Source organism: Phascolarctos cinereus, unplaced genomic scaffold (genome assembly GCF_003287225.1).
Source record: "Phascolarctos cinereus isolate Bilbo 61053 unplaced genomic scaffold, phaCin_HiC Scaffold_9;HRSCAF=440, whole genome shotgun sequence".
NCBI lineage: Eukaryota > Metazoa > Chordata > Mammalia > Diprotodontia > Phascolarctidae > Phascolarctos > Phascolarctos cinereus.
In genome coordinates, this window is record NW_027556402.1 from 212817062 (window position 1) to 212844612 (window position 27551).

Here is a 27551-nt window from a genome sequence, read left to right on the forward strand (position 1 = left end):
TTCAAAATGGTTCTAGGCCAAGAATCAAGAGAACTGGGTTCCAGTGCTGCTTCAACATTAACTGGCTATGGGACCTTGGGCAAAGCACGGCCCCAGCGTCTCTAGGTCCCAGTGGCTGGCTCAGACGGTGTCTCGGGGCCCCACCACCCCACCATCAATCTCTAACATTTTACAATTTACAAGTTCCCTCTCAGGACTTAAGAAAGCTCCGAGTCACAAAAATGCAGGATTTCAAAGCCGGGAGACACTAAAGACCACCTGGTTTACCCTTGTACCCAGTGACAGAATTCCCTGCAGCATCCCTAAACTTCTCTGAGGTTGTTAGCTACCTTCTGCACTTTCTTCAAGCCTGCTCTTTCTCACTGCCTGATATCTTCTCCCCTGAGGACTCAGACCCTCCAGAGGCAAAGAATTTGCTACAACAAGCCAAAAAAGTGTTTCATTGCCAAATGGACATGACTGAGCTAACTAAACCCTTCAATTCTGACTCAGAGAGCTATAAACCTTAAAGATAGACAGAACCAAAGACATCTTCTCTGACCAGCTCCTTCAGCAGAAAGACACGGAAACCGAAGCCCAAAGGAAGGTAGTGACCTACCCAAGGTTACTACCAGCAGACCCAGGATGCCACCAAGGTACCCTAACTCACAGGCCAGATTCTTTCTACTGCCTCCTTTCTTCATTTTCACCATCATCATCTTATAGGGTAAATAAAAACAAGTTATTCTTGAAAATGAGCTTATGTAAATTAAAAGTTTAAAAAGTTTTATGCGGTCTTCGTAAAGAAGAAAAATAATTTCTCTGCATCGTTTTAATTTAAAGTCCTAAAGGCAGAGACATAATCCTGGAGTGGAATTGTAATTTCTAGGGATATATTTTAGGCAAGTTTGATAAACAAATCCCAATACCTCGTGCCTAAGCTTCTTTTCTTATCCAAACTTCTAAACGGGCAGGACTAAAGTCAGACCTGAGCTGTCAAAGACAAGGAGCTGGCTATGAAATGAGCAAAAATAGGCATCGTGTTTCTAGAACACAAAAAAAAATTTCAGGACTGGGGGGAGAGGCACCATACGCAAATGCCCAGAAAAAGAGGGCAGCTGACTAAACACCTCTTGGATGGACGAATGAATGAGAGGACCTCGTGTAACAAAAATGAAAGATGTCGGATGGACAGACTAGGTTCATACACTGGGCATCTCAAGATAGTTTGTAAAGAGCTAGAAAAAAGTCTCCTACGTGTTGGATAGTGCCTTCTTTGGAAAACGTATGGAAGATGCGTGAGAACGGCCCAAGATGAGAAGTCCCAGGGACTGGGCTCTCCCTCGGCACGTCAGCCCTTCCCAGGCCAGCCCCAGCCCACCCTCAATGCCTGGCTTCCTCCACATCGCTGCATTCAAGGGCATTCACGCTCCAGTCAAAGGGACTCACTGCTGCTCCCCAAAATAAGCATCCGACCTGCCCCTTCCAGGTCTTTTCCCCACACTGGGAACACAAAACCTCTTCTAATCACGAATAGCCTTCGAGGCTCAATTTAGATGCCAAGTGAGCACTTTCCTCATCACCCTAGCTGTTAGCACTTTCTTCTTCCTCAGATGATCTTGGATTAACTTACCTAGGCACAAAATAAATGCTCGCTGGGTCAGTGATACTACATCTCCCCCTCCCCAGAAGGGCATCCTTCCTAAGGGCAGGGTCTACTTTCCATTTTACCCTGGTCCCAAGGTCCTGGACAGTGCCTTGGGGGGGGGGGGTTAACAGAGGTTCGTTTAATTGAACTGAATCAGTGAAATGTAATCAGGATCAAATTAGACACATCAAGAAACTAAAGTTCATCTCCCTACTACACTGTTAAGACTCCTTCAGGATAGAGCTAATTGTGTCTTACTCATGTTGCACAAGGCGTGGCATATGGTAGCTACTTACTACACTGTTGCCTGAATTGGATTTCATCATTGCAAATTTAATCTTTCTCCCCAAAGCCAAGCAGGGAAGACACCCAGCAGGACTAGCTGTGTAACCGCCCCCCCCCCCACACCCCTACCCTGGACTATACCTTATTGCGACACTCCTTCAGTAAGCCCTCCACAAACTTCCAGTTGGTCTGAGCAATCACCGAGGGCGAGAGGTTGGACAGCTTTGGCTGCCGGATCGTGCTGCCCATATTCCTGGCTTCCTGGATGTACTTCTGCAGGGGTACAGGACACAGGGGGAAAGTCAGGATGAGCCCTCCTACCGTGCATCAGTTCAAACTGTGACCTGCAGAGGGCAGCATCCCCCCATCCCCAGGACTCCAGCGGGTGAAGGAAGTGGAGGAGGGGGCAGGGCCAGGGTTAAAAATGTCCCTTTTGGGTCAAAAGTGAGTTCTCATCCCTCCCGGCCTCCTTCAACACAGAGCGGTGAGGGGCGGGGGAGCTGAGCCTGTTTTCAAACCTTCTGCATCTGGTGATTTAGAGAACTGCAGAGGCCTGAAATCATCACAGGCAGAGTCTCCCGAGGGCTGCATTTCAACTAGGATCCCAACACCAATCAGCATGCCCACCCAGTCTGAGAAACAGCAGAGCTCAGTGCAATGCTGTGGGGTGCAGAGGGCTCTGAAGCTCGCTCTTCCCAGACCCAACCACCAGTGCTGTCCCCAGCTCCAGCTACGGGGCACTCCACCCAGCCCAGCCCCACCCATCCACACTGTCCTCCGTCAGATCAGGCCAGACATGAGGGACTTGCTGGGTCAGGCTGCCCCTCTAGCCTACTGTCAAGTTACAGTTCTCTAGCCTGGTATTCAAGGCTCTCCACCACCATCAGCCACACCAGCCTTATCTCCTACTAATTCCTTTCTACCTACTCATCCCACTCCACTCCCATCAAGCTGCCCAACTCTGTACCTCCAGGGCTGGGCACCTTTGCTCTGGAAGGAAAGTCCTCCTCCCCTTTTCCCTCCTGGGATTTTAAAGCCCAATTTCAAGGCCATCACCTCCATGAAGACTTCCCTTGGGGCCCCTGCTGATGGGGCCCTTTCTCAACCTGGACCTCACCAAGGACTCTGCCCTGCCCCTCTTCACACATTACCGAGGTGGGAAGAACTGGAGCCCTGGAGCCCCAGGACCTGAGTTCAAAGCCCATCTCTGCTGTTTACTATATGCATGACCTTGGGCAACTTACAACCTCCTGGAGCCTTCTAGCTGCCAAATGAAGCCCTGACCGGGTCAGGAACCACTCATGGTATGTTAACAGTGATTTGGATTTGTGTCTTATCCCCTATCAGGCTTTTTGTTTCAGAAGGGCAGGAGCTAGGTCTTCTCAAAATCTGATATCTCCTTTTCACCCAACCCCAAACACCTCTCAGGTGCAGCAATGTTTTGTGCACAGTGGGGTTTAATCAATATTCCCCACCCCACTTTTCTTTCTCTCTCTCTCTATTTTATTGTGCCAGGAGGAGCTGGGTGCTGAGATGAATAATTCATGTAAAAAAATAAATCTTCAGGAGGAATCTAGACACTTTAGATAAATCAGGGCAAATCCTTCCAGGATATAAAAACACTAGGCCACCATTTCACAAAAGACAAGACCATCCACCAGCTGTAATGGCTCACGCCCACTAACCCTAACAGCTCACACCTGTCTGAATCTTTCTGTGCCCCTTGGAACATTTCTGTGAATTTCACACAGCTATCCCAAAATCCCAGACACTTCATGAAGAGGTTCTGGGGAGAAGGGAAGGGGAAGGATTTGAGGTTAAAAGCTGTAACCTTGGTCACATCGGGTAGATGAACGTCAAGAAGTTTCAGCAGCTTCCCCTAAAGGTGATTATCAACTTCTTCCATCCTATTCAAGCCCTTCTGCACAGACCCCTGCTAACCCATTAGCAAAACAAATCTAGGTTCCTGCTCTTGAAGACTGCTCAGCCTCTTTCCCTCCCCACTAACCATGTCAGGGCCACCTGTTTCAGACAAGGAAAGAACCCTCATGTTGACTCTAAAGGAAGTCTTAGCACCTGGGGCTTCAGAATAGAAAAACATCCCATCAATAGGAAGGTTAGGGGGCCCAAGTGATCAAGCCTCAAGTCGTGTGGGAGAAGAATATGTCACTGGGAGGAGAGAGAGGCCCTGAGAGCCCAACTCAAGAGGGCAACTGACTTTTCAGTGTCTATTGCTTTAATATGCTAATACCATTAAAAAAAAGTTCTTTTTTCAGTCTGCACTGAAGGACTGAACCATTAATGGTACTACCATCCTCCCGGGCACTTGGGCGGACATCCTGGAGCCATCTTTGACTCAGAATTATAAAAACGGACCGTAGAAAGAAACCTTCAGGGGGCATACACACCTCCCACATTTATGGATGAGGAAAGTGAAACCCCCAAACAGGAAGCAATTTGTTCAAGGCCACAGGAGAAGAGGAGGCAAGGAACCAGTTATAAAAATCATAACAGTCATTGAACTCAAAAACAGGAGGACGATCTAGCCCAGACCCCCTTATGTTACAATAATAACAGCTAACACTTTTAGAGTGCTGACACTGAGCATCTCCTTTGACTCTCACCACAATCCTGTGATTTCACTGATGAAGAAGCAGAGAGTTTGACCAACTTGCCCTGGGTCACATAACTAACTAGTCTGAGGCAGTCTCTGAATTAAGATTTTCCTGACTCCTCGTCTAGCACTCTCTCCACTGTGCCACAGAAAAGGAAACTGAAACCCAGAGACCACATTGTCCAATATCAGACACTTAGTTAACTGATCATCAAAACTTTCAGAATTTTATCTTCAACTATCTTGACAAAATTAAGAAAATTATTTTTGGGGTGGTAGCTAGGTGGTGCAGTGGATAGAACACCGGCCTTAAAGTCAGGAGGACCTGAGTTCAAATGTGACCTCAGGCCAAACATTTGACACTTACTAGCTGTGTGACCCTGGGCAAGTCACTTAACCCCAACTGCCTAAAAATTAAAAAGAAAGAAAGAAAATTATTTTTCACTATGAGACCTTTGTCAGTCATCTACTCCAGCTATCTTCCCCTCTAAAGATGAGGAAACTGAGGCACAGAGAAATTAAAAGACTTAACTCTGCCCCACCCCACTGCCCACACAGCAAGCAAATGGTAAGGCTGAGATTCAAACTCCAGACCTCCTGGCTGGCTTGCTGGGTCTCTTTCTGCACAACACAAGAGCCAATTGAATCTTAATCACCAAGAAATATGTAGCCCAAGGCTTTACAAAGGCTTCTTTTCATTTACTGTAAAGTCGACAACAACTGGCATAGTGGTGGGGTGGAGAGAGGGCCACCTTTGGAGTGAGGAAGACCGGAGTCTAAGTCCTGATTCTGCCACATATTGACGGAGAATCTCTCTGTGACCCAGGAAATTCTCTGATCAAGTAAGATATTTGTAAAGCACTTAACACAGTAGCCATAGTAGGGGCTTAATAAATGCTTGTTTCCACTCCCCAAAGACTAAATTATAAACAAGTTGTAGATTTACATTGGTAGAGGGAGTTTTCATGAGGAGTTCCCCACACCTATGAAATCAGAGGTGCAGACCTTCCACCCTAAAAAATACATATATATGTACATACATATGTATATGTGTATATATATGTATATACACACATATATATGTATGTATGTATGTATAATGACTACCTATAACTTTATTCTACCAGGCTGAGAAAATGCTTAGTATAAATTACATTTTTCTTTTAACTGGACTAATGAAAAACAATCCTCATGGAATGTAATGCTATGCTATAAATGTTTCCATTCCTTTCTTCCTCAAAACACGATCTGCCTAAAGCAAAATGTTCCTTCCTCATTCTTTCTTCTAAAACAGATTTTTCTGTACTACACACAAGTTTCTGATGAAGATCTGTCTGTACTGAATTGAATTATCTATACAGGACTGTTTCCTGAATCAGGATCCTGCCACACTTCTTGGAAGTGACCATCAAAGAAGCCAAAAGACACTGCCCAGAAGAAAAAAAAAAAGATGAGGTGGGAGGGGAAAGGCCCTGGCATAGACAAGGACATATTCTAAGGAAGAACTGTTATCCAATAGAAGAAGAGATAATTAAGTATAAAACCCCAACTACAAAACTTAGATGTTAACTGGGTCATGAAATTTAGGCAGGACGCCCAGATCCTTTCACCAAAAAAAAAAAAAAGAAAAAGAAAAAAAAAGTAAAAGAAAAAATGATGAGGATTCAAACTGGTTCCATAGCTTTCCAAAGCAACTAAAAGGAAGCATGATGTAATGATTAAAAGAAAAAGGACAGGACCTACAGTCGCACTGATGTAGTCCCTACATCTTCAGATGAAGAAGCTACCAATGAAGGTGGTGTATAGTCCCCTCTCCCTCCCAATGAGGAAACCCCTCCACCAATTCAAGTTTTTACCTTTTCTGTAACTGACAGTCGTAGAGAGAGTTGCCAAGAGCACTAAGGGGTTAAAAAAAGTTTCCCAAGTGTGGCACAGCCAGTAAGTGTCAGTGGGATTTGAATCCAGGTTTTTCTGTCTCTAAGGTTGGCTCCCTCCATCCACTACACCACCATGCCTCTCAAGAGAAGTTAGACAAAGCAATGATTTTCACAAATGACTCCATCATTGGCCCCATGGGAAGCCATGAGGCAGTCATGGGATGACCAAAGAAACTGAGGTGCAAGAACATGATGGAAGGAATTGTATGAACTGATACAGAAGGACGTCATTAGAATCAGGAGAATATACTCAATGACTACAGCTGAGTATCACGAAATAATATTCCTGAAATTCAAGAAATATCATGTAATGGAGTATCATGCAATTATGACGATCCAGCTGGGCCCTGGAGAAGAGGTGAGAAACATATGTTGATCCTCTCATTGGAGAGGTGGGGGAAGATGGGAGTAGAATGTTATGGACTCACTGATGTACTGGCTAGCTTTACATAACACTTTTCTTTTTCTTTTTGCAAATTAAAGCTCACTGGATAAGGCAATCAGGGCTGTGATGCTAAACAGAAGGCATCAATAAAGCTTAGAAAAAAGACAGGTCATGACGGATTAAGCTCATTTCATGTTTTGACTGTTACTAGAATGGTTTCTAGGAAATGTTGATAGAGTTTGCCTAGGGTTAAGCAAAGTATTTAAAAATATCTCTCATTGTTCTGAGAGGATACAGCCTAGACAATAGCTCAGTTAAGTGAATTCAAAACTGGTTGAATGGCCGGACAAACCTGAAGAGGAGTCATTCATTCATTGTTTGTTGTCAACTTGGAAGGGGGTCTCTAGTGGAGGGGTACAGGAATCCAACCTTGGCCCTGTGCTTAATTTTAACGTTTTTATCAATGTCTGTGTTAGATAAAGTCACAGAATGCTTAACAAATCTGCAGGTGCCATAAAGCTATAAGGGACTGCTAACAGTTTAGATGACAGATGAGATGAGAACTCAGGTCTTCATAACTCCCAAACACTCGTCCAGAACATCCAAGACTGTCTCCGTACCCACCACATTGAGCTGCCTCTCAAGATAAATGTCAACCAAAAAAGCTAAAGCAATCTTAGGCTGCTTTAAGGGACCTGTGGTATCCAGGAGCTGACCTCTCTATCCTTTGCCTTGCTCAGACCACATCTTGAGTATTATGTTGGGTTCTGACATCACATAGTAAGGAGGACATTAACAAACGGAAGGGCATCCCAAGGAGGGTGATCAGATGACGAAGGGCCTCAAGACCCATGCCATAAGGAGACTGGTTGAGAGGAATGAAAATGTAAGGCCTGGGGAAGAAGACATTTGGAGGAGGCAGGAGGGGAAGCATGACGGCTCTCTTTAAGTCTGGAAAAACTCGATAACAATCAGAGCTACCCAAAATGGAATTGAGCATCTCAGAAGACAGTGGGGTTTCCCACACTCTGGGTCTTCAAGCAAATGCTGGATGACTGCTTGTCAGGGTGTTCTACTGGGTGGCTGGACCTTGTACAGTGTGGAAGCAAAATATCAAGGTCTCCAATCGATAGAGAGACTGAAATTAAGCAATAAATTACATAAAACTTAACCAGAAACTTATTAGTCCTTTAATGTTTAAGCTGGTAAAACAAAATAACCTGTGTAAATTGTAGCTACTTTATAATGTATCAGAAAACACTACTCTGTGTGTGTGTGTGTGTGTATGTGTGTGTGTGTGTGTGTGTATGTGTGTGTGTGTGTGTGTGTGTGTGTGTGTGTATGATAAGATAGAATTTAGTTTATTCTCATGAGACTATAATTGTCTGAATCTTTGTGATTTGTGTTTTCCTTCATTCTGGAAATTCTTAAAGCCTATTAATAATAAATCAAAACATAAATAATAATAATACTGAATAAAAATACTTATATATTATTTATGTGATACTTATAATAAAACTTTTGTATTATTTGACTAATAATAAATAATACTACTGACTTATGAATAAGCACCACAAGATGTAATTTTTATTTGTTTTCCTTTCCTGTTGGATAAACTGTTGTTCCTAAGCTGCAACTTGAATGTTAAACTCTATAGCACAAGGTCCTTTCTAGAGGATTTTCATAGAATATATTAAGACCCAGACTTTGAGGACATTTGGTTGATGGTGAGAAATGTCTATATAAGACAACCATCTTCCAAACAGAAATACTGTTTCTAACAGATCTCATCACTAACTGCACACAGAGTAACTACTCGGTTTATCTGCTTCAACCACCGGGATGGGTGGGACTTGATGGACTCCCGGCTCTCTTCACTCTAGAGACTGGACTCAACAGTGAAAAGACACTGGTCCCAACTCCCCTGCATACAGGCAACACCATCTGGGTTAAATCTTGCTTCCCAACCTCTCTTACTCTCCTTATGTGGACAGGGTATCTGGGGGATGTCTTGGGGCATTTGGGGGTATCTGGGGCATTTGGGAGGCATCTGGGGGTATCTAGGGATCTTGGGGGCATTTGGGGGCGTCTGTGGGTATTTGGGGCGTATCTGCCCTGCATAGCTTGTAGGGTTGCCGTAAGCAAAGCTCTTGGCAGATCCCAGAGCCGTGGACAGCCCCTCCCCTCAGTCCGTCCCACGCAGCTCTCACCTCCCGCTGGTCATTATCCAGGCGCAGGTGCTCAGTGTGCTGCTTCTGTCTGTCCTTCCGCCTCCACTGGGCAGGTGCATTCCTCTTGGTCCACCTGTCAGAAATGAGGAGAGTGCGCAGTGAGAAGCCCGTGGGCTGGGGTAGGGAGGGCAGAGCAGAACCACACACATCTGCAAAGGGCATCACTGCTCTGGGAGAAGAGTGGCCAGGGACCAAGGACCACCAAGGGGGTGGCCTCCTAGGAAAGGCAGATGCCGCCTCCACTGATAATTCCTCCGGACAGAGAGGCCCTGCAAAGACCTTCTCTCAGCTCTTTTCCATCTCCAACCACTGAGACAAATGGCACAACTCACTGCCATAAGCATTGTGAGAAGAATGCAACAATTCTGCCAAGGGGTCTATGCTTCCTTTCATCTGATTTTATAGTTCGTCAGCAGTCTGAAGTCTTAGGTAAACTAAGGAGTTAGAACAGGGATGGTGAACACTCTTGAGTGACAGGTATCTTCGCCTTTTTGGGGTCGTGGGCACCTCTGGCAATCTGGCTAAAGCTCATGGATCCCTTCTTGGAATAATGTTTTTATATGTGGATGATAAAATATATAGGATTATAAGGGAAACCAATTATACTGAAATAAAGTTATCAAAAAATTCACTGACCCTGCCTGCTCCAGGATTAACTTTTTCTTTGCCCTGTCAAGTGAAGGAACAGGGTCTTCCTTATCTTTAGTCCACCTAACTTAGGGACCTTGAGGGAATTCTAAGTCATGGTGCCATATGACCAGTCCCCCAACCACCTAGCCCAAGGCTCCCCAGCATCCACAACCTTGATTCGCAGTGTGCTCGGCATGGATTGGCTCCAGGACTACTCACTTGTTGCTGGCTGGCCCAGTTGAAAGCACATCGGCTTGCAGTTTGGGGAAGAATCCTGGCTCATACTTCCCCTGCCCAATCTTCATGTCCAGTAAGTGGGGGTGAATAGCAGTGTGGTCAATTTTTGCCAGTCTCAACTCAATCGCTTTCTCTGCAAGGGATGCAGACAAGAACAAAAACAAATGGGTGAGGCCCTTCTGAACATATGGCCTATCTCAAAAGCTGCAGAATGGCAACTTTAGGCCTATGTGAGGCTGAACATACCAACTCACCTCATCTTAGGCAAGGGACTCGCAGAAATGTTCTACCAGAGTAGAACATTCCCTTACAACTATAACTAAGCTACCTTTCCCTTAAATGTTAAATGCAGATGTGGCCCAGGTGTATATGTGTATATTGTGGGTATGTGTGTGTATGTATGTATGTATGTATGTATATGTGGGTGTTCATATGTGTGGAGGAATACATGTATGAAGCATATTTGGAGAGTATGGGGGGGTATATATTGAGGTGTACTGTATATGCACATGGTATATGTATTGTATATGTGCATAATGTGGGTGATTATGTGCAGGAGTGGATATATATACAGTGGGGGGGAAGGGTCTATCCCTATCATTTTATGGATTAGGAAATTGAGGCCCAGAGAGGTTAATGACTTGCCCAGGGTCACACAGCTATCAAGTGTCTGCAGGGGAGCAAAGTCAATTATATATGCGTGGTAGAGTGTGAACCAGTGGCTCTCACTGGCTGAGCCTCTCCAAAGATTATAACTCTAGACTTCGAATGTAGGCCTCAAGTGCCATCCCACTGACAAGATCTGGGCTGGTACACTGTTCATCCCCAGCAGCCCAGCTACTGTTCCAGACATGTGCACATCCTAAATGGACAACCAGACCTGTCTCCATGGACTGCAGCTACTTCTTTCAAATGGTCTGGAAAATGATTTGGTTTGTCCACATTTCAGCCCCAGTTAGAGGAGGTAGGTTCAAAGCCCGCCTCTGTCACTTATTGGGCCTTGGTTTCTGTTTCTGCCAGACCAGATGACCTCAAAGGCCCTTCTGGATTTGCACCTGTGACCCTAGATGCGTGCAAGCATGGGGATATTACCAGTGTTTTTGATCAGTGAATGTGGTCCACCACTACGGATGCCTACACATGAAAAACCCCCAAGAGCTGCCAACGAGCCAGCCTCAGCACATCATCCAGAATCTGAATTCTGCCACACTTCCAAAGCATGATGGTATCTTGTGTTAAAAACAGTAAGCTCACCAAGGTTAAATGTCCTCAGGCTTTGTTGAGAACTGTCATCTCAATGAAAGGCCTGGAATAACAGCTGAAGGCTGAGGAGAGAGAACTAGAGAAATGCACAGAGAGGACATGACAAGCAGCCCTGGTGCCTTCTCAGGCAGCAGACACTAATTTCAACAAAGGCACCGGGAGACCATCGCAGCTGAGCCGGCCTCGGGTCAGAGAGATAAGGAAGACAGGGGCTGAGCCACGTGGAGCGCCATCTCCAGGGGAAACCTCACCTGCTTCATCCACGGTGGTGCACTTCTGGTACATGGACGTTCGCAGGGTCGGCGTCCTCACGTTCAATAGCCTTATTTTGTCCACTCGAGCATCAAACACCCTCAGAATAGGGTCTTTGTCATCATCGTCATGGCACATGATCTTATTGTCCACAAAGGATGCAAACATCTGGGTCTCCAGGAATCTTGAGAGGAAGGGCAGGTAGGGCTCGGGCTGGTCTGATAAAAAAGAGGCCTTCGGGACCCACAGAAAAGGGAAACGAGACAGGGACAGCACTTTAGCATGAGCAGCAACAGCAAAACCTGCCAGGCCATTTCACCCAAGAGGATTGGCAAAGTGGGACTTCACTGGGCTTTCACTGGGCTTCCTATCCGCCCATCAGAGAACAGATTTGCTCCTTTTGGTGTCTATATCCAACAAAAACACATCATACATCACACGTCCCTGACCTTTAGACCAACTGAAAGCTCCGACTACTTGCAGATCTGTAGCCAGAGAAACAGGGACTACGAGAGAGCCCTTAGGCATGGTGGTCCTGGTTGGCCGGACGATCCAGGAGGAAATCCAGCCTCCCAATTGAACAGTCTATACTAACTCCTCAACAGGAAAGACAGGAGGAGGCCACACAACTACCATGTCAGTTCAGACCCTCATGACCTCTTCCCTAGATTACTGTGACAGCCTCCCGGATGATCTCCTGGTCTCCTCTTCCCTGCTCCAGTCCACCCTACACACTGCTGCCAGAAGATCCAACTTTGTGACACCCCCACTCAACCATCCCAGTGGCTTCCTAATACCTCCAGAATCACATACAAACTCCTCTGAAACTCGTCCACCTCCCATCCTTATGCCTTCTCACTGGTCATCCCGCATGGATGGAATATACTCCCCAACTGCCTCTGCCTCACAAAGTCCCTGCTTCCTTTAAGAGACAGGTGAGGCACTATCTTCTGCACGAAGCCTTTTGTCATTCCCCCAGTCAGTAGTGCCCTCCTTCCCAGCTACTTTGTATTTAACTACTTTGTACATTTAGATGTGCATGTATGTGTGTATACACACACACATATTTATTAACTTTGTTTATGCTATATCTACACACATACCTATATCTATCCTATATCTATATCTATAGCCTAGCAAAATGCCTGGCACATCGTAGTAGGTGTTTAACAAATGTCCGATCCCTCCACTTTGCATCAGTTGCCCTGCCTAGCTTCAATGCCACAGAACAAGATGCTCCCATGTGAGGCACCCTCTGCACCCCCTGGCTTTCCTGACTTTTTGTATATTGTCTCCCCCTTCAGACTGTAAGCTTATTGAGGGCTGGGGCTGTCTTTGTTTTTATTAATTGTAACTTAGCGGCTCTTATCACGGTGCCAGGCATGTTGCAGGCCAGGCACTTAATAAATGTTTATTGAATCAGACTGGACTGATCGATGGGTTAGGATTGCCCATGCCAACTAATGTTTCAATGAGTAAGACTTTAAGGTTTAACCAAAATATCAGTAAGGCTAGGAACTCCGGGTTCCAGAGCACAGATGTCTTAAAAGAACTACTAAGACTAATAATACCTTAGAGCTCCCTCAAGTCAGAGCCAACCCCCTCCTTTACCGGGCTCCACTGGACCGCCGTTCTCAAAGAGGCCACCATGACACCTATGGCTGCTTTTCACCCTCACCTTATCAAAGTTCTGCATCTGCTCCCTATTGGTGAACCAGGACTCCTTATCCTGGCTGGGCTGGATGACAAACACTTCATAGTCAGCAAACATCTGGGTGAAGCGGTTGGCAAAGACTTCCCGGATTTGGATGTTCAGCTGGTAAACTCTGAGCTCCTCTTCTTCACACTGGACTTTGAGGTCTTTATTGCTGCTGCTCTCTTCGCGCATGTCCAGCTGTGGAAAAGAAATAACAGCTAGAAAAAGAACTCCTTTTTTTCCTCTCCCTCCCGAAACAAGAGGAGACTCTCTCCGTGACTCCTAAGCAGAATCAGGGGGTCAGTAGCTGCACTGAGCACCCCCAACATAAGCCAGGAAACCAGGACTTGTTAGCAGGAGAAAACAGAGCAGGGATGTGTGGGGTGACTAAATGTGAGAGCCTTTAGCAACAATGGGTCCGTTCAGTCCAGTTAATCTCACCCTAATGGCTCACTCAACCCAAATGGGAGAGAGGGAAAAAATAAAGGGACGTTTGCTGCTACTCAAAGATGCTGGAAGGCAGGCAGTAACAAGCTCTGTGTGACAAAGAGAAAAGAGCCCTGGATTTTACAGTTGGGGGCCTGGTTTCAAATCCCTGCTAATCATTTTCCATATAGTCTTGGGTAAGTGACTTAACTTCCCTGGGCCTCAGTTTCCTCACCTATAAAAATAAGGGGGGGACCAGACAGCATCTGGGGTGTCCTTCCAGCTCTGGCCCTATCATCCTATGATCCTGAACAGATCAAGAGAATAATCAAGACAATGACTACAAAAATGTACGGAAAAATAACCCTAAAAGACAAGAGAAGTCCCATCAATGGACTCAACGAAATGAGCGGTCTTGACTCCACAAAGCTACTGATGAGCAACAGCTCCCTACTCTAAGCAGAGGGAGGGGGCGAGCCACAGGAACAGACTGAGACTTACACTGCCAGACATAACTAATGGGCTGCTTCGGTTTGCTAACTGTACTTCCTTGTCATGACAGGATTCTAATGGGGGAGGAGGGGCATATATTGGAAGATGATGTGATTAAAATCATTTTTAAAAAACGTATTTTTTTAAAAGGAAGAGTCAGAGGCCAAATTCAAATCCCAATAGCAATGACATCATCTGTCTCAAGCTAGAAGGGACCTTAGAGTACACCTTGTCAAACGCCCTCATTTTAAAAGGTGGAGAAACTGAGGCTCCAGAGGGAAAGAACTTGCCCATCTTGACTCCTGCCAGGTGCCATTAAAAACAAAAACAAGACCATTTCCCAATGGCACTTTAATCCCAAAATACCTTTTGTAAAGTAAAAAAATAAAAAAAACTCACAAGGTATCAATAAATATTTCCACAGTACAAAAATATTAAGGTCACTGGGTAAGAATTGATTTTTGTCTCAGTCAGGAGCCAAAATTCATCCCCTTCATCTAGTTCCAAATGGAAGTCCAAGAGGTGCAGAGTAGAGGGAAGCCCGCCCCGGAGTCTGTGCCCAGTCCCCGGTGAGAGATGCAGGAACTCGCACATGACTCTCCAGGAGCAAACACTACTGCCCAGAGCACCTGACGATCCCTAAGTATCCCTGCGGCTGCTTAAAATCATGAACCGCATTTCAGCCATTCTGGCTGCCAGTCACCTTTTAAAAAATGTTTAGGTGATCCTTTTTTTTTTAAATTTATCACTACCCTTTCCTAATGACTTCTCCCCTCTCCTCCACCCCCAAACCCTCCCTTGTATAAGTCCAGCCAAGCAAAAATCAAAGGATTGGTTATGACTGAAAATGTATGCCTCCCTCCATACCCACAGGCCACCATGTCCCCACCAGGAGGAGAGACTGCTAGCTGCCTTCAATTGGTTCTTGTCAAGCATCCAAAGTGGGGAGAGCCACTGGGGAATGGCTGAACAAATGATGGCTGTATGGATATCACAGAACACTCCTGTACTGTTAGAAATGATGGGAGGGACCATTTCAGAGAAACCCTGGAAGCCTCGTAGGAACTGATGAAGGGGAAGGGAACAGAGCCAGGGGGACATTTTATACAATCACCAATGTGTTAAAGACAAACAGCTCCCAAAGACTTGGAGACGCGGATCAATGAAATGACCAACCGCACGTCCAGAAGCTCGATGATGAAGCCTGTTATCCACCTCCTGGCAGGAAGGGGATGGACTTCAGGTGCCAAGTGAGATGTACATTGTTTCGGACAAGGGCAACGCAAAATCTTGTTTTGCTTGACAGTGCATATTTATTACAAAGGTTTGTTTTTTCCAATGTGGGAAAGAAAGAGGGAGACACAAGAAATTTCGGATGACTGAAAAGGGAAAGAAAAGCAGGACTAGGAACACCCTTCACCCCTACCATGGCAGCAACAACGAACAAGCCAGGCTTCTGGCACTGCGCCCCCACCCCAGCTATCTCCAGGGGCCACCACACAGGTATCAGGCTCACCTTTTCCAAGCTCACCCCAGTCCTTTGGACCAGGGCCTGCAGCCTTGCAATGGTCTCATTCTCCTTGAGGAGTTCATAGGTGTGCAGGGGGGAACTGGCAATGTTCCCATTCCGTTTGTCCGAGGCAATGTCACAAGCCCTGAGGCTCTTCAGTTTGGAGGCACTCTCACTGCAATGCAGGTTCCCTTCCGGGGGAATTCCAAAGGCCATGAGAATCTCAGAGATCTCCTGAACAAACTCTAGCTTGTTGGGAAACTGAGGCAGGTCCTCAGGCAGCTCAATAAAATGGTTGTCAATATCCACAAAGCAGAGATTGGCCTGTAAATACGAAGGGGAAGTGATGGTGAAGAGAAGGAAAGAGAGAGGGAGGAGGAAGAGAGAGAAAAAGAAAGGGAGGGAGATGGAAAGAGAGAAGGAGGAAGAAAGAGAAATCATTATCAGCTGCCTCATTCACAGGGAAGAAGGAGGGCTCAAAGAAATGAATAAAAATAACTATACAAATATATACATCTACGGTGCTGTAAGGTTTACAGGAAAAAAATTCCCTTCCCACAACTCTGTGAAATGCCTTGTGTAAAAGGTATGCTCTCCATTTCAGAGATGAAGAGATGAGGCTCGGACTGGTGAGATGATTGGCCCCTAGTCACACAGCTACATTACATGAAGTGGTTTGCAAATCCTAAAGTGCTTTATAAACGTAAGCTATTATTATTATTATTATTATTGCTGTTATTATCATTACTATTATTGCTGGCAGAGCCAAAATTTTCACCCAGGCCTCCCGCCTCCGGGCCTAGCTAGCCACTCCAAGAATGTGAGCTCCTTGGAGTCAAAGGTGATTTCCTATTTGTCTCTGCAGCCTCTGTGCCTGGCACTGAGCAAACACCCAATAAGGTCCCACATTTAGAGGCCATTTCGTGCACCCTCCTCATTTTACAGTCAAGCAAACTGAGGCAAAGAGAAGTTAGGAGCCCTGCCCACAGTCACAGGGCTAATGCCTGAAGCAGGACTGGGCCCAGGTCTTCTTGGCTCGGAAGGCCAGTGCCTTTATGACACTACTGATGACTTAAGGAGCAAGTGCTCCCCCTTCAATAACAAGGCCAAGGAAACACAGTTTAAGAAAGGATTCTCAGATTCTACTGACAAGGTCTTGGGGTTGCTATGGGGAGAGAAGAGATGGCAGGGAGAGATGGGTGAGGGAGGCCAGGAAGTGGCCAGCTGAGTAGCTTGGCTCTGGCGCAGGTACAAGGCCAAGTGTTCAGCGATGAAAACCATCCTATCTGCAGTGCAAGGGCCACCAATCACTCTCAGTTCTCAGAGGGCCCAGCAACCAGGGTTTATGGCCACAGATGAAGTTGGGTTAATTCCATCTGGCCTCTTTTTTTCCTAATTCAGCCTTGGGCAAGCACCACAGAAATGCGGGGGGCCATCTCAGGCACCGGGGAAGGTGGTGGTCAGGTTGGCTGCAGGCCCAAAACAACCCAATGTCTGAGCAACAAAATCTTGCCTTCTAGTGCATAACAAACTTGTGGTGAAACAAAACCAACTGTTGGTTTAAACTCTCCCTTATTCTTGCAGGGCCGATAAGAGCCCAGATGGTTGAAAAGACTTACAAGGACATTCACTATGCAGGGCATCTACTGACCCAGATTCCACCTGCAAAATGACCCTCAGCTCACGCAAGAAACAGTCTCTGAGAAGGGCATTTAAAGTAAAAGATTCAGACTGCGTACTAAAGGAGAAGGGACTTTGGACTTCTCATACAGAAATTCCCTCAGTAGGGCTAAGCCACATGTGAACTTTGTGGTTGGGGAAGGCCCAAAGAGAATTTTAGGAGCTAAAAGAACTAAATAGATCTGTCCACTATTCAGCACCGGGGATGAATGATAGAGGGGACGTGTGGTGTCCACCCTTCCCTCTAGGATTAGGTAGCTTCTAAATAGTTTGATGGTCAGTTTCTTTATGTTCTTTGGGACTAAAACCATATCAAGATTTAAGCCTGTCTCCTAATCTATAAAATAAGGGAGTTAGTTGCACTACAGAGCGCTTAATCTGGAGTCCACGGATAGATTTGGGGGGTGGGAACCTTTGAACTTGAATAGGAAAAAAAGCTACATCTTTATTTTCACTAACCTCTAAACAAAATTTAGCATTTCCTTCAATTATGAATTTTTTTAAGTCATTCTGAGAAGGGATCTGACGGCTTCACCTGACTGCCAAAGTGGGGTGGGGGTGGGGGGGTATCGATGACACAAAAAAAGTAAAGAACCCTTGCACTAGAGGTTTTTTAAGATCCCTCTCAGCACTGGCATGCTGCATTCTACGTTCCAGGACACTTCTCAGCTCTGGCAGTCTACATTCTAGGCCATCTCTCAGCTCTGGAATTCTATGTTCTAGTCCCCCTCAGCTCTGACATTGTATGTTCTAGGTCCCTCTCAACTCCAGAATTCATAAGTCTGAATGGCCATTTCTAATAGAGGGGGGAGAAAAGATCCTCTTTAGCTCACATCATGAATTAAGCAGGAAAGCTTTTAACTATTTAGTGTTTAATCTTCCGGCCAGGAATGCTTGGTTGGAGGGAAACAACCAAAAAGAAAGAAAATAACTGAATAGTTAAAGGCGGAAAGAGGCTAAAAGTTTATGGCTCCAAACTACAATTGCAAAGTGGGGAGAAAGCAGACCCCTTCTCAGAACCCCACGGGGGTTCTCCAAGCGTGCGTCCCCTCAGCAAAACTAACCAGGTCTGCCCTCATTGGCCGCCATTCTCCTGAGTCTTTGGGACTCAGAGAGAAGCAAAGCTGTCTCCACATGACTCAGGTGAGCATTCACACCATTTTTTCCTCAGCACCCCAAAGCCTATTCATTTCTTTGGCTGGTTTGTTGGTGCTGATAGAGAACAATTAGTGTTTTTGAGGCTCTACATGTGCTCTTCATCCCAAACTGGTTGCCCCTCTAAGCGAATCCTTAGTGAATTTTGTGTCCTCTCTAATTTCCTTCCTTCCCTTTGTCATAGCCAGCTTTTCTTTCTTTCTGTTTCATCTCAGGCCTCCTCTCCTCTCCTTCAGGAGCCTCCCTTCTCATCCCGGTGCCACCCCCACCCCCAGACTTCCTCCCCACAGGAACCTCAGCATGAGGTGAAGGATGAAAAATCAATAAAAGCCTCATCTGAGGAAACATTGGTTTAAAGGCCACCGCACGACCCTGGGAGCAGGACAGCCAAGTTTTATTCCTTAGGAGCTGTCTGGCCTTAACCAAGTCATGCACACAGATTTGCAGAGTAGTAGGAGAAGGGTTAAATAAGTATTTATATAGCTCCTACTATGTGTCTGGCACCGTGCAAAGAGCTTTTTGCCAATATTATCTCATTTGGTCCTCATAACAACTTTTAGAGTTGAGGAAACTAAGGCCGACAGAGGTTAAGTGACTCGCTCAAGGGTCACACAGCTAGTAAGTGGCTGAGGCCAGATTTGAATTCAGGTCTTCCTGACTCCAGGCCCGGTGTTCTATCCACTGTACCACCAGCTGAATTAAGGGTCATTGAGTACAACCCCCTCATTTTCTAGATGGAGAAACTGAGGTTTGTGAGGGAAGTGCTTTAAGGTTTACAAAGTATTTTGTTGACAATGACCCTGTGAGTTCCAGAGTACAAGTGTCACCCTCATTAAGGATGGGAAAACTGAAGCACAGAGCAAGAAAGTCACCTGCCCAAAGTGCCCATAGCTGGTATACATCAGAGTCAGGCCTCTGACTCCCCCGATGAACATTCCTTCTAGCACACCATGCTGCCTTCCAGAAGAGGCCCCAGGTGAAATCCAGGTGGCATTTTCATTACCTTCTCCAACACCCACTGCCTAGGTCATCATCCTTGCCTTTTTAAGCCTAGGGCTGAACAACATTGTCTCTAATATTTGCCAGATTTCAGAGCACTTGTTTACAACCCATAAGATTCCTGGCACTAAAGGCAGGAAAACTCACCTAAAAAGTTTAAATCCTCCCATGTACACCCAGATTAGTCACCATACACACCAACTCCCAAGCCATGGAAACTGCAGGTCTTAAAATAAGGAGCAAGCATGACACAACTATTTACGGTCACGAGCCCCTCAAGACTCCGGGACAGGGATGATCAGTGCCATAAACATTTCCTCTCAGCATGGAGCTCTGTCAATGGCAGGTGCCCCTTGAACCTGTCCTTGCCACGGGACCTTTAAAGGTACCCAACACCTTCGAGTACATCATTCCTTGAACATTGCTGAATTACAAACAACGCCGCGCCAGCACACAAAGAAGTTAAAAGTGTGGACTTCGATGTCTGAGTTGAGAGTTTCACCTTTGGCTTACTTAGATATACACAGGAATAATCGAAGCCTGCCAAAAATGACCCACCCGGAAGGACACAAAGCCACCAGCTTTCTACTTTGGGATTGGGGGTGGGGGTGGAGAGTGGGAAATCACACAAGGCTCAAAGAGCCCATTTCTCCAAAAGGAAACACACAAGGCAGCTAAAAATAGAGCGTATTCACTCAATAATGGCGGGCTGGCTTCTCCCCTGCTGCTCCAGACCAAATATAGAAGGACAACTTGAAAGAATTTCGTAAACTACAAACACCGGATACACACATTGCTGATGCCCTTGGACACAAGCAGATGGGATGGGAAGACAGCTCCAGAGACTTGATCTATCCAGGCAGGACTACAGGCCAGCAACTCAGAGAGCCTGCCGTGGGGATGCAAGGGAGGGCAGTGTTGAGGAGGGGGCCGATTCTTGAAGTGCAATGGGAAGGGCAGGGGAAGAGGCGAGAATAGATGGCAGCTTACGTGACAGGAGAGGACAAAGATCACTATTCAGTGGTGACTGAGAAGGGGGAAGGGAGAACAGAGATGGGAGATAGATATGGGGAATCAAAGCGTCACTATTCTGCACATTCCTGAGAGGAAGGGGAGAAAGAGGAGATGAACTAAGGGGGAGTACGGAGGAGAAAGGAGAGAGACAGGGGTTCAAAGGGCAGGCGAGGATCGCTATCTGATAGGTTACTGGCAGGGGAAGGGACGAGGCAAGAACAGTAGAAGGAAGGAGGACAGAGATGAGGAAGGAAGGAGGAGAGAGAGGATTCAGGGGAAAGGGGAAAGAAAAGATGAAAAACGGAAGGGGAACAGGAGAAGAAGGGGGGGAGAGAAGAAAAAAGCAAAGAGAACGCTAGAGAGGGAATAGAGAGGACTACTGTGTGGCAGGTTACTGAGGAGAAAGCAGGATCACTATTCAGCAGGTTACTGAGCTCACCAAACAAAAAGGAAAATCCAACTCTGTAAATGTGAAGGCCCCCACTCTCTACTCCTCTCCAGAAACAGTCAAGTTTGAAGCAGCTTGTGCGGCTCAACCACTCACTCCAGCAAATACTTAGTATAAGAGACCAGATGCATCCCTTTGGCTGAGAAAAAAAACAGCTTGCCCCCCACGCCCAATAACCCCACCATCTCAAGGCTCATCAGCAGTGGCCTTGAGGAGGAGAAACGGACCCCCTCCTCAGTTTAGATCAGCTTCCCCTCTAACAGCAGAGCCTGCCTCATTCCCTCCAGACTCTAGGAGGATGGAGGAGAGAAGAGAAAGGAAGGCTCAGTTTTTCAGCGGACGTGACCACGTGGACTTCCGATCTTGCACGGAGTCTGGCTCTCTTCCTGCAGAAGGCCCCATTGCCTGCTCCAGGCCCTGTACACTGACCTGCTGCCAAACCACAGCTCATCAGGGGCCGGACAGAGGCTTGGCAAGCAAGGCACGCCTCAAACAGGCGTTCAAGTGGTTGTTTTAAAAAAAAGGGGGAGAAGGATCCCAGAGGGGAAGAAGTGACCCGTCTCTGCCCTCCCTCAACAGTGCTGAGGTTTCCTGCTTCCTAGATTCAAATAAGCACCCCTCGCAGAGAACCCTGAGACAATGGGCAGCTCACAAAAGCAGGCCAGGCTTCTGGACCCACTGGACTCATGAGTTTCTATCAAAAGGAACAAAGGCCTTTTGAGAAGCTCCTAGTGGCCCAGAGGGTGGCAGCCACTGATGAATTCTGATTTCGGCTGGGTATGCCACTGGACCTTCCCTTCCCCCATTTTCTCAAGGGCTATGCCCTCTGCACAGGCCTCCTGCAGGGCCCACCCTTTGGCATCAATACCCAACCCCCTTACTCTGACTCCACTATTCCAAAAGCCCTTACTGCTCAATCATACTCCACTAGCTTCACCACCTTGGAAAAATCACTTAGCCTCTTCAGGACTCAGTTTCCTTGTTTATAAAATAAGGGGGGATGACAGAATCAGAGGTCTTTAGAACTAGAAGGGACGTTAGAAGCCTTCTAGCACAACCTCTGCATTTTATGGACAAAGCAACAGAAGCCCCAAGAAGGTATGTGACTTCCCCAAGGTCACACAAGTAATAAGGAGAGGAATCAGGAGTCAAACCTACATCTCTCGACTCCATCATTCTGCTCTGCCTTTAGAGGATCTCAATTCTGGTTCAGACATTCTATGATTCTTTGTGTGTAGGGAAGGGAAAACAACATGGGGGGATGAGGCAAAAGCCTTCCCCTAGGACAGATAATCCCTCTGCCCCAGCCAAGGGTTGAGGCTGGCAAGGACAAAGATGGTACCTGGGAAGACTGGGACACAAGAGTATAGGTCATAACATGAGGTAATCAAGAAAGCTGCCAGGCACACAATGCGCGTCCCCATCACAGCACTCCTTGGTCACCTACGGCTGTTCAGCCAGTGACACCAAGACTGCGCCTGCCATCATCACAGCAAGGCAGTCACAACCGGACTGCCTTTGTATTCGGGGAGGGAACCTGAGACCCTGAGAGCCAACAAGCCCTGGTCCAGGTTCCACAGCAGGCTGAAAACGGATTCCAAAGCCCGCATTTCTGCCCAGTGACCTCCTGACCCTAGCAGGCACAAAGCCCACTCTCGGACCTTTCTAATGTATGGAAAGGACACTGGGTTTGGAGTCAGAAGACCTGGGTTCAAGTGTGGCTGTGTATCTTCCTACCATCATGTGCACTCGTGGTCACTTCACCTTCGAGATTGTGGCTTCTCCTTATCCCTAAAAGGAGGGGACTGGGCTGGATGGTCTACAAGTTCCTTCCAGCTGTCTTTCCAGGCTTACCAAGAGCCTTTTTCTTTCAGTTTAGGGTTTATAAGACTCTGATCAGGGGTACTGGCAGGCCTCATTTTACATTGCTAGTGTCTTTTCAAAGAGCAAGGCTTTCTCTAGCCCTTGCCAGGTTCATTTCCCGCCTCAAAGCAAAGAAAAAGCATGTGAATGCTTTTCAGTGCCATCACGATCTCTCTGTCTCTCTCTCTCTTCTCCCTCCCCTCTCCCTCTTCCTTCACCCCTTTCTCTCCATCTCCCATTCCCCCTTTCTCTCCCTCATTTTCTCCCTCTTTCCTTCTCCCTCTCTTGTTCCCTTCCTCTCCTTTCTCCCTCCTTCTTTCTCCATCCCTCCCCCTTTTTCTCTCTTTCCCTCCTCCATTCCCTCCCCCCTTCCTCCCTCCCTCGTCCTTTATTCTTCTTGCTCAGTCCCACCTCACCCAGCACAGGCCCCTCCAGATGCAGATAAGAAAAGGGAGTAGAGAAAGGGGAAGCTGCATGGACAGACATGTTGGTGCCTAAAATTGAAGGGGAGGAAAGAAGAGCACACAGAGAGAAGCATTTCTCTGCAATTAAGGCATCACAAGGGTGGGCTAATTATCAGGGATGCTCATCAAGGATGCTGACGACATCTCCAGATCCTCAGCCTCGGGCTGGCAGCAGAATCCAAACACTTTCCCTTTTTGCTATGCCTTTCCTCACTTCAAGATTCTTGTTCCTGACCGGCACCCAGAGAATTCCTAATTGTTTCTGGTGGGGAGGGGAAAGGGCCGCCCCAGAGGCAGGCCCTGCTCTGACACAAGCTGGCGGGGGTCCAGAGGTCCCATGTCACAGCGCCATCCTCACACTCTACATATCAGGATAGGAGGGCAGGCAAGGAACAAAAACACAGCAGCGGCTCTGGGCTCCTGGCACACAGCACAGTGCCAGGCACACGGGCCGTGTTTAAAAACGCTTCAAGAATGGAAATCAGTGATCATAACGATAGCCGACATTTCTACAGTTGTCACTGTCATCATGGTTGTAGCTAACCTGTATACAGCACTTCAAAGTTTGCAAAGCACTTTATGTAACTTACCTCATTGGATTTGATCTCCCCAGTAGCCCTATAAGGTTAAGGGCTAGAGGCATTACAATTAGCCCCCATTTTACAGATAAGGAAACTGATGAAGTGACTTGCCCAATCACACCAGTACTAACTTCCTACAACAGGATTCAATGCCAGGTCCTCCTGTCTCCAAACGCCACCTTCTATTAAGCATATCATCATCATCATCATCACAACATTTATTTGGCACTTTAAGGTTTGCAAATTGCTTTATGAATCTTATATCATTTAATTCTCACAACAACCCCCCCGAGAAGGTGGGAACTATGAACATTATTTTCCCATTTTACAGATAAAAGAACTGAGGTTCAAGCCGGTCAAATGACCCACCCACGGTAACCCAGATCTCTCCTGATCAGCACCTCTTTCTATGACTTTTTGCTTCTCCTGGAGTAGAAACAGACCAAGGTTCTCCTCTCCACCCCAGACACAAACCAATATTCCTAAAAGGAGGCTGGGCATGTAATTCCAGTAAAACAGTTTCCAACCCAACCTCTAATTCTGCCTCCTGCTACAAGGAGACCAAGACAGGGGGGCAAGGCAGGGTCCCAGGACAGGAGGGAAAGCTGCCATCCCAAATCAGACATGTCAATAGTACTGGATGTCCCCAAATGGTGACACTGGCATCCAGTAACACGGTGGCCAGGCGCTATGAGGCGTCCATCCCAGGTTTCTGCTCTCCCCCTCCCACTGAGGGGACCTCCATCTTTCCCCTCTTACCTCCTGAGGCAACTCCAGTTTGGACCGATCATCCAGGCCGTTGGAATGCAAGCCCATCAAATATGGAACAGGAGCATCTAAGAAGTGCAGGAGAGAGGCGGGGAGAATGGGGACATAGACGTGCTGCCACTGGAAGGGAAACATGAGTGCCGTGATCGTCTCTGCCACAGTCATCAGTCTCTGGTAATCTGAGCCAAAAAACACAAAACCACACCATCAAAAGAGAGGAACCTTCCTGCCCAAGGTACTGAACCAAGCCCTTCCACTAACACCTTCCTAAGATCAAAAGCAAACAGAACCAAGTTTGGAAATTCTGCCACCCACCCTGTAGATTTTCACTTTGAATCAATAAAGATTCAATGGCCCAACTGTGTATGTACGAGGCCTGCGAGGTGACTAACACACAGAGATGAATAACACAAAGTTCTGGCCCTCAAAGAGCTTACAGTCTAGCTGAAGAGGAGACAAGGAACGTACACGGACAACTGGAAGACAAAGGGCGTGGAGAGATCCAGGAAGGGCAATTGAGTCCAACTGGTCAAACCAGGGAAGCTTCACAGAAGTGATGGCCCTTGACAGATGGGCAGAAGGTTAATAGGTGGAAAGAGGAGTGCAGTTGTGGGAAGACGCTCCAGGCACAGGAAACGGTGTTGGCAAAGGCACGAAGGAAGAAAAGAGAGGGACAGGAACGGAGAACAAGGGCAGTCCAGCTGAATTAAATGAAGAGGCACGTTGGACATCACAAGGCAAGTGAAGCCAAATGAAAGGTGATGTTGGCTTCAAAGGACAGATGATATAGACTTCCCTCCACTCCAGAGAGAGGTTAGAGAACTAAGGGACCGAATGCTGTATGTGCTACTGAAGTCACTATAGCAACTGGCTCTGCTTTGTTTTGTTTTGTTTTGTTTTTTTTTATGACAAGGGAAGGGGCTACGGTGGGAAGGGACATTGGAGAGAGTGTGGAAGAAAAAATCAATGCCTAGACTAGAACTGCAATGCTGCGAAGACTAGCATGTCCCCAGCATAAAGATAATACAGAAGTTTATGAGACAGTCCATATTTTTTTTTCCTGATTTTTCTTTAATACAGTTCCATATTACATGACAGACCAGCAGGTACTTCCTTAGTGGCATCTACCTACACTTCAATCGCACCAATCAGTATCCTAGGACATTTAATATCATATTCGTGACATACTGTTAAGTACAGTAGAATAAACTTATAATCAGTCCATACTTTAAAAAAAAAAAAAGGAAAGACAGTCAATAAATTAACGTCCTAAAATACAAAGAAGAGTACAAAAGGCAGGTTAGAAGGGGATTAGACAAGTAGGCTGATGTTGGTAATACCATGTTAAATTTTACATATACATATATACACACACACACATATATTTTAAAGCAGTATGTAATTAAAATACTTTTTCTGTTCTGTACATATGGAAACATTCATGTTTGTTGAAGTTTTTCAAATTTGTAATTAAAAAAGAAAAAGTTTTAAGAAAAAGCCATTAATAAAACTTTTTTTTTGTTTGTTTTAGGCAATTGAGGTTAAGTGACTTGCCCAGGGTCACACAGCTAGTGTCAAGTGTTTGGTCTGAGGCTGCATTTGAACTCAGGCCCTCTTGACTTCAGGGCCGGCACTCTATCCACTGCACCACCTGGCTGCCCAAATACAACTTTTTTTTAAAACAAGGCTTCTTCACCTTTTTTGCATCACAGACCCCTCTGGCATTCTGGTGAAGCTCATGAACCCATTCTTAGAATACTTTTTTAAAATGCTTAAACATAGGAATACAAAGGATATTAATCATACTGAAGTACAGTTATCAAAATATTACAAAAAGAAGTTCACAAACCACAGTAAGAACTCTTTTAACTTGGTATTAAAACACACCCTTTAGATTTCAGAGGGCCTTGAGCGTCCAGCTAAGAAGACTCTATCATACTTGATAGATTATGGAGGACTGTGAACGTCAAGCTAAGAAGACAGTACTATTTTTGTTAGATTACAGAGGGCCTTGAACATCATACTAAGAAGATGCTACTATATTTGGTAGGCACTTTTGAGCAAACTGCTAAAGGTTTCTGAGCAGGGAGTGACACGGTCACTTGTGGATGACTACCGGAAGATTCCTTGGGCAGCAGCATAAAGATCTGGGATCACTGTGAAATGAAAGTTGAAATCTATACACAAATAGAATTTTCTCCTAGGGTCTGGAGAGCAAACGTGGAAGCAGAGTTTAAATAAATAAATAGTCGCTATCAAAATGCCCAGGGAAGTCCTCCACAAAGGGAGAGGGGCATGACGGGAATACAGAGGGCTGAGTAGGCTCCCATGTGCTCAGCTCCTATGAGGCAAGCCTGGCTACCGCTCTGGCACCAAGCACAAAAAGTCTGTCTGTGCCAGCATCCACAATGTGCTAAGAAGAAACTTGTCCATCCCACCCCCTTTCCAACCAGTTCAACCCATGATGGCCGAGAGACCTTCCTGTGGTTCCCAGCACCTGCTCGGTTGGAGGGAAGAGAAGGCCAGCCTGCCTCCCACCCCCAGTCCAAGCTCCCCTGGTGGCCCCAGGCCTTGTGCCAGACAGGAAACCACAGTCCCAAGAGGACCATCTTGTCCTGAACCTTTCTGGCTTTCCTTGAGAAGGCAATTCCAAGAGGAACCATTCAAAAATAACTGAGGGAAAGCAGCAATGGAAAAGAGGCCAGTTAAAAAATCAAGTTTTAGGAAAGCAAACACTCTGTGAAGAGTGGGACTCGGTGGCTAGTGGGCATCTTCTAGCTTTGAATCTCTGACCTGGACTCTATAATGACCGAGTTTGGTCCTGGAAAAGGGATACCAAGATGTACTTCCCTCCCTTCCTTGCAAAGGTAGGAGGCTATGGGGGAGAAATAGCGTCTGTACTACTGGACGTGATTGGTGTGTTGGTTTAAATTGGTATTTTGTTTTGTTTCCTCCTTTTTCTTTTTTATTCTTCATTACAAGAGATGGCCTGCT

General features: G+C 46.3%; 1 protein-coding gene across 2 annotated transcripts in view; it reads right to left on the bottom strand.

Moving 5' to 3' along the window:
* Positions 1-27551, bottom strand: part of DENND5A (DENN domain containing 5A) — a 96884-nt gene that overhangs the window by 18136 nt on the left and 51197 nt on the right. For both annotated transcript variants that reach the window (XM_021001903.2, XM_021001902.2), the window contains 7 exons: positions 24549-24736; positions 15592-15909; positions 13140-13355; positions 11461-11695; positions 9929-10079; positions 9059-9152; positions 2054-2185 (listed from right to left, as the gene is read on the bottom strand). In XM_021001903.2, the coding sequence (XP_020857562.1) occupies positions 2054-2185; positions 9059-9152; positions 9929-10079; positions 11461-11695; positions 13140-13355; positions 15592-15909; positions 24549-24736 (1334 nt within the window). The remainder of the gene's footprint in view (positions 1-2053; positions 2186-9058; positions 9153-9928; positions 10080-11460; positions 11696-13139; positions 13356-15591; positions 15910-24548; positions 24737-27551) is intronic.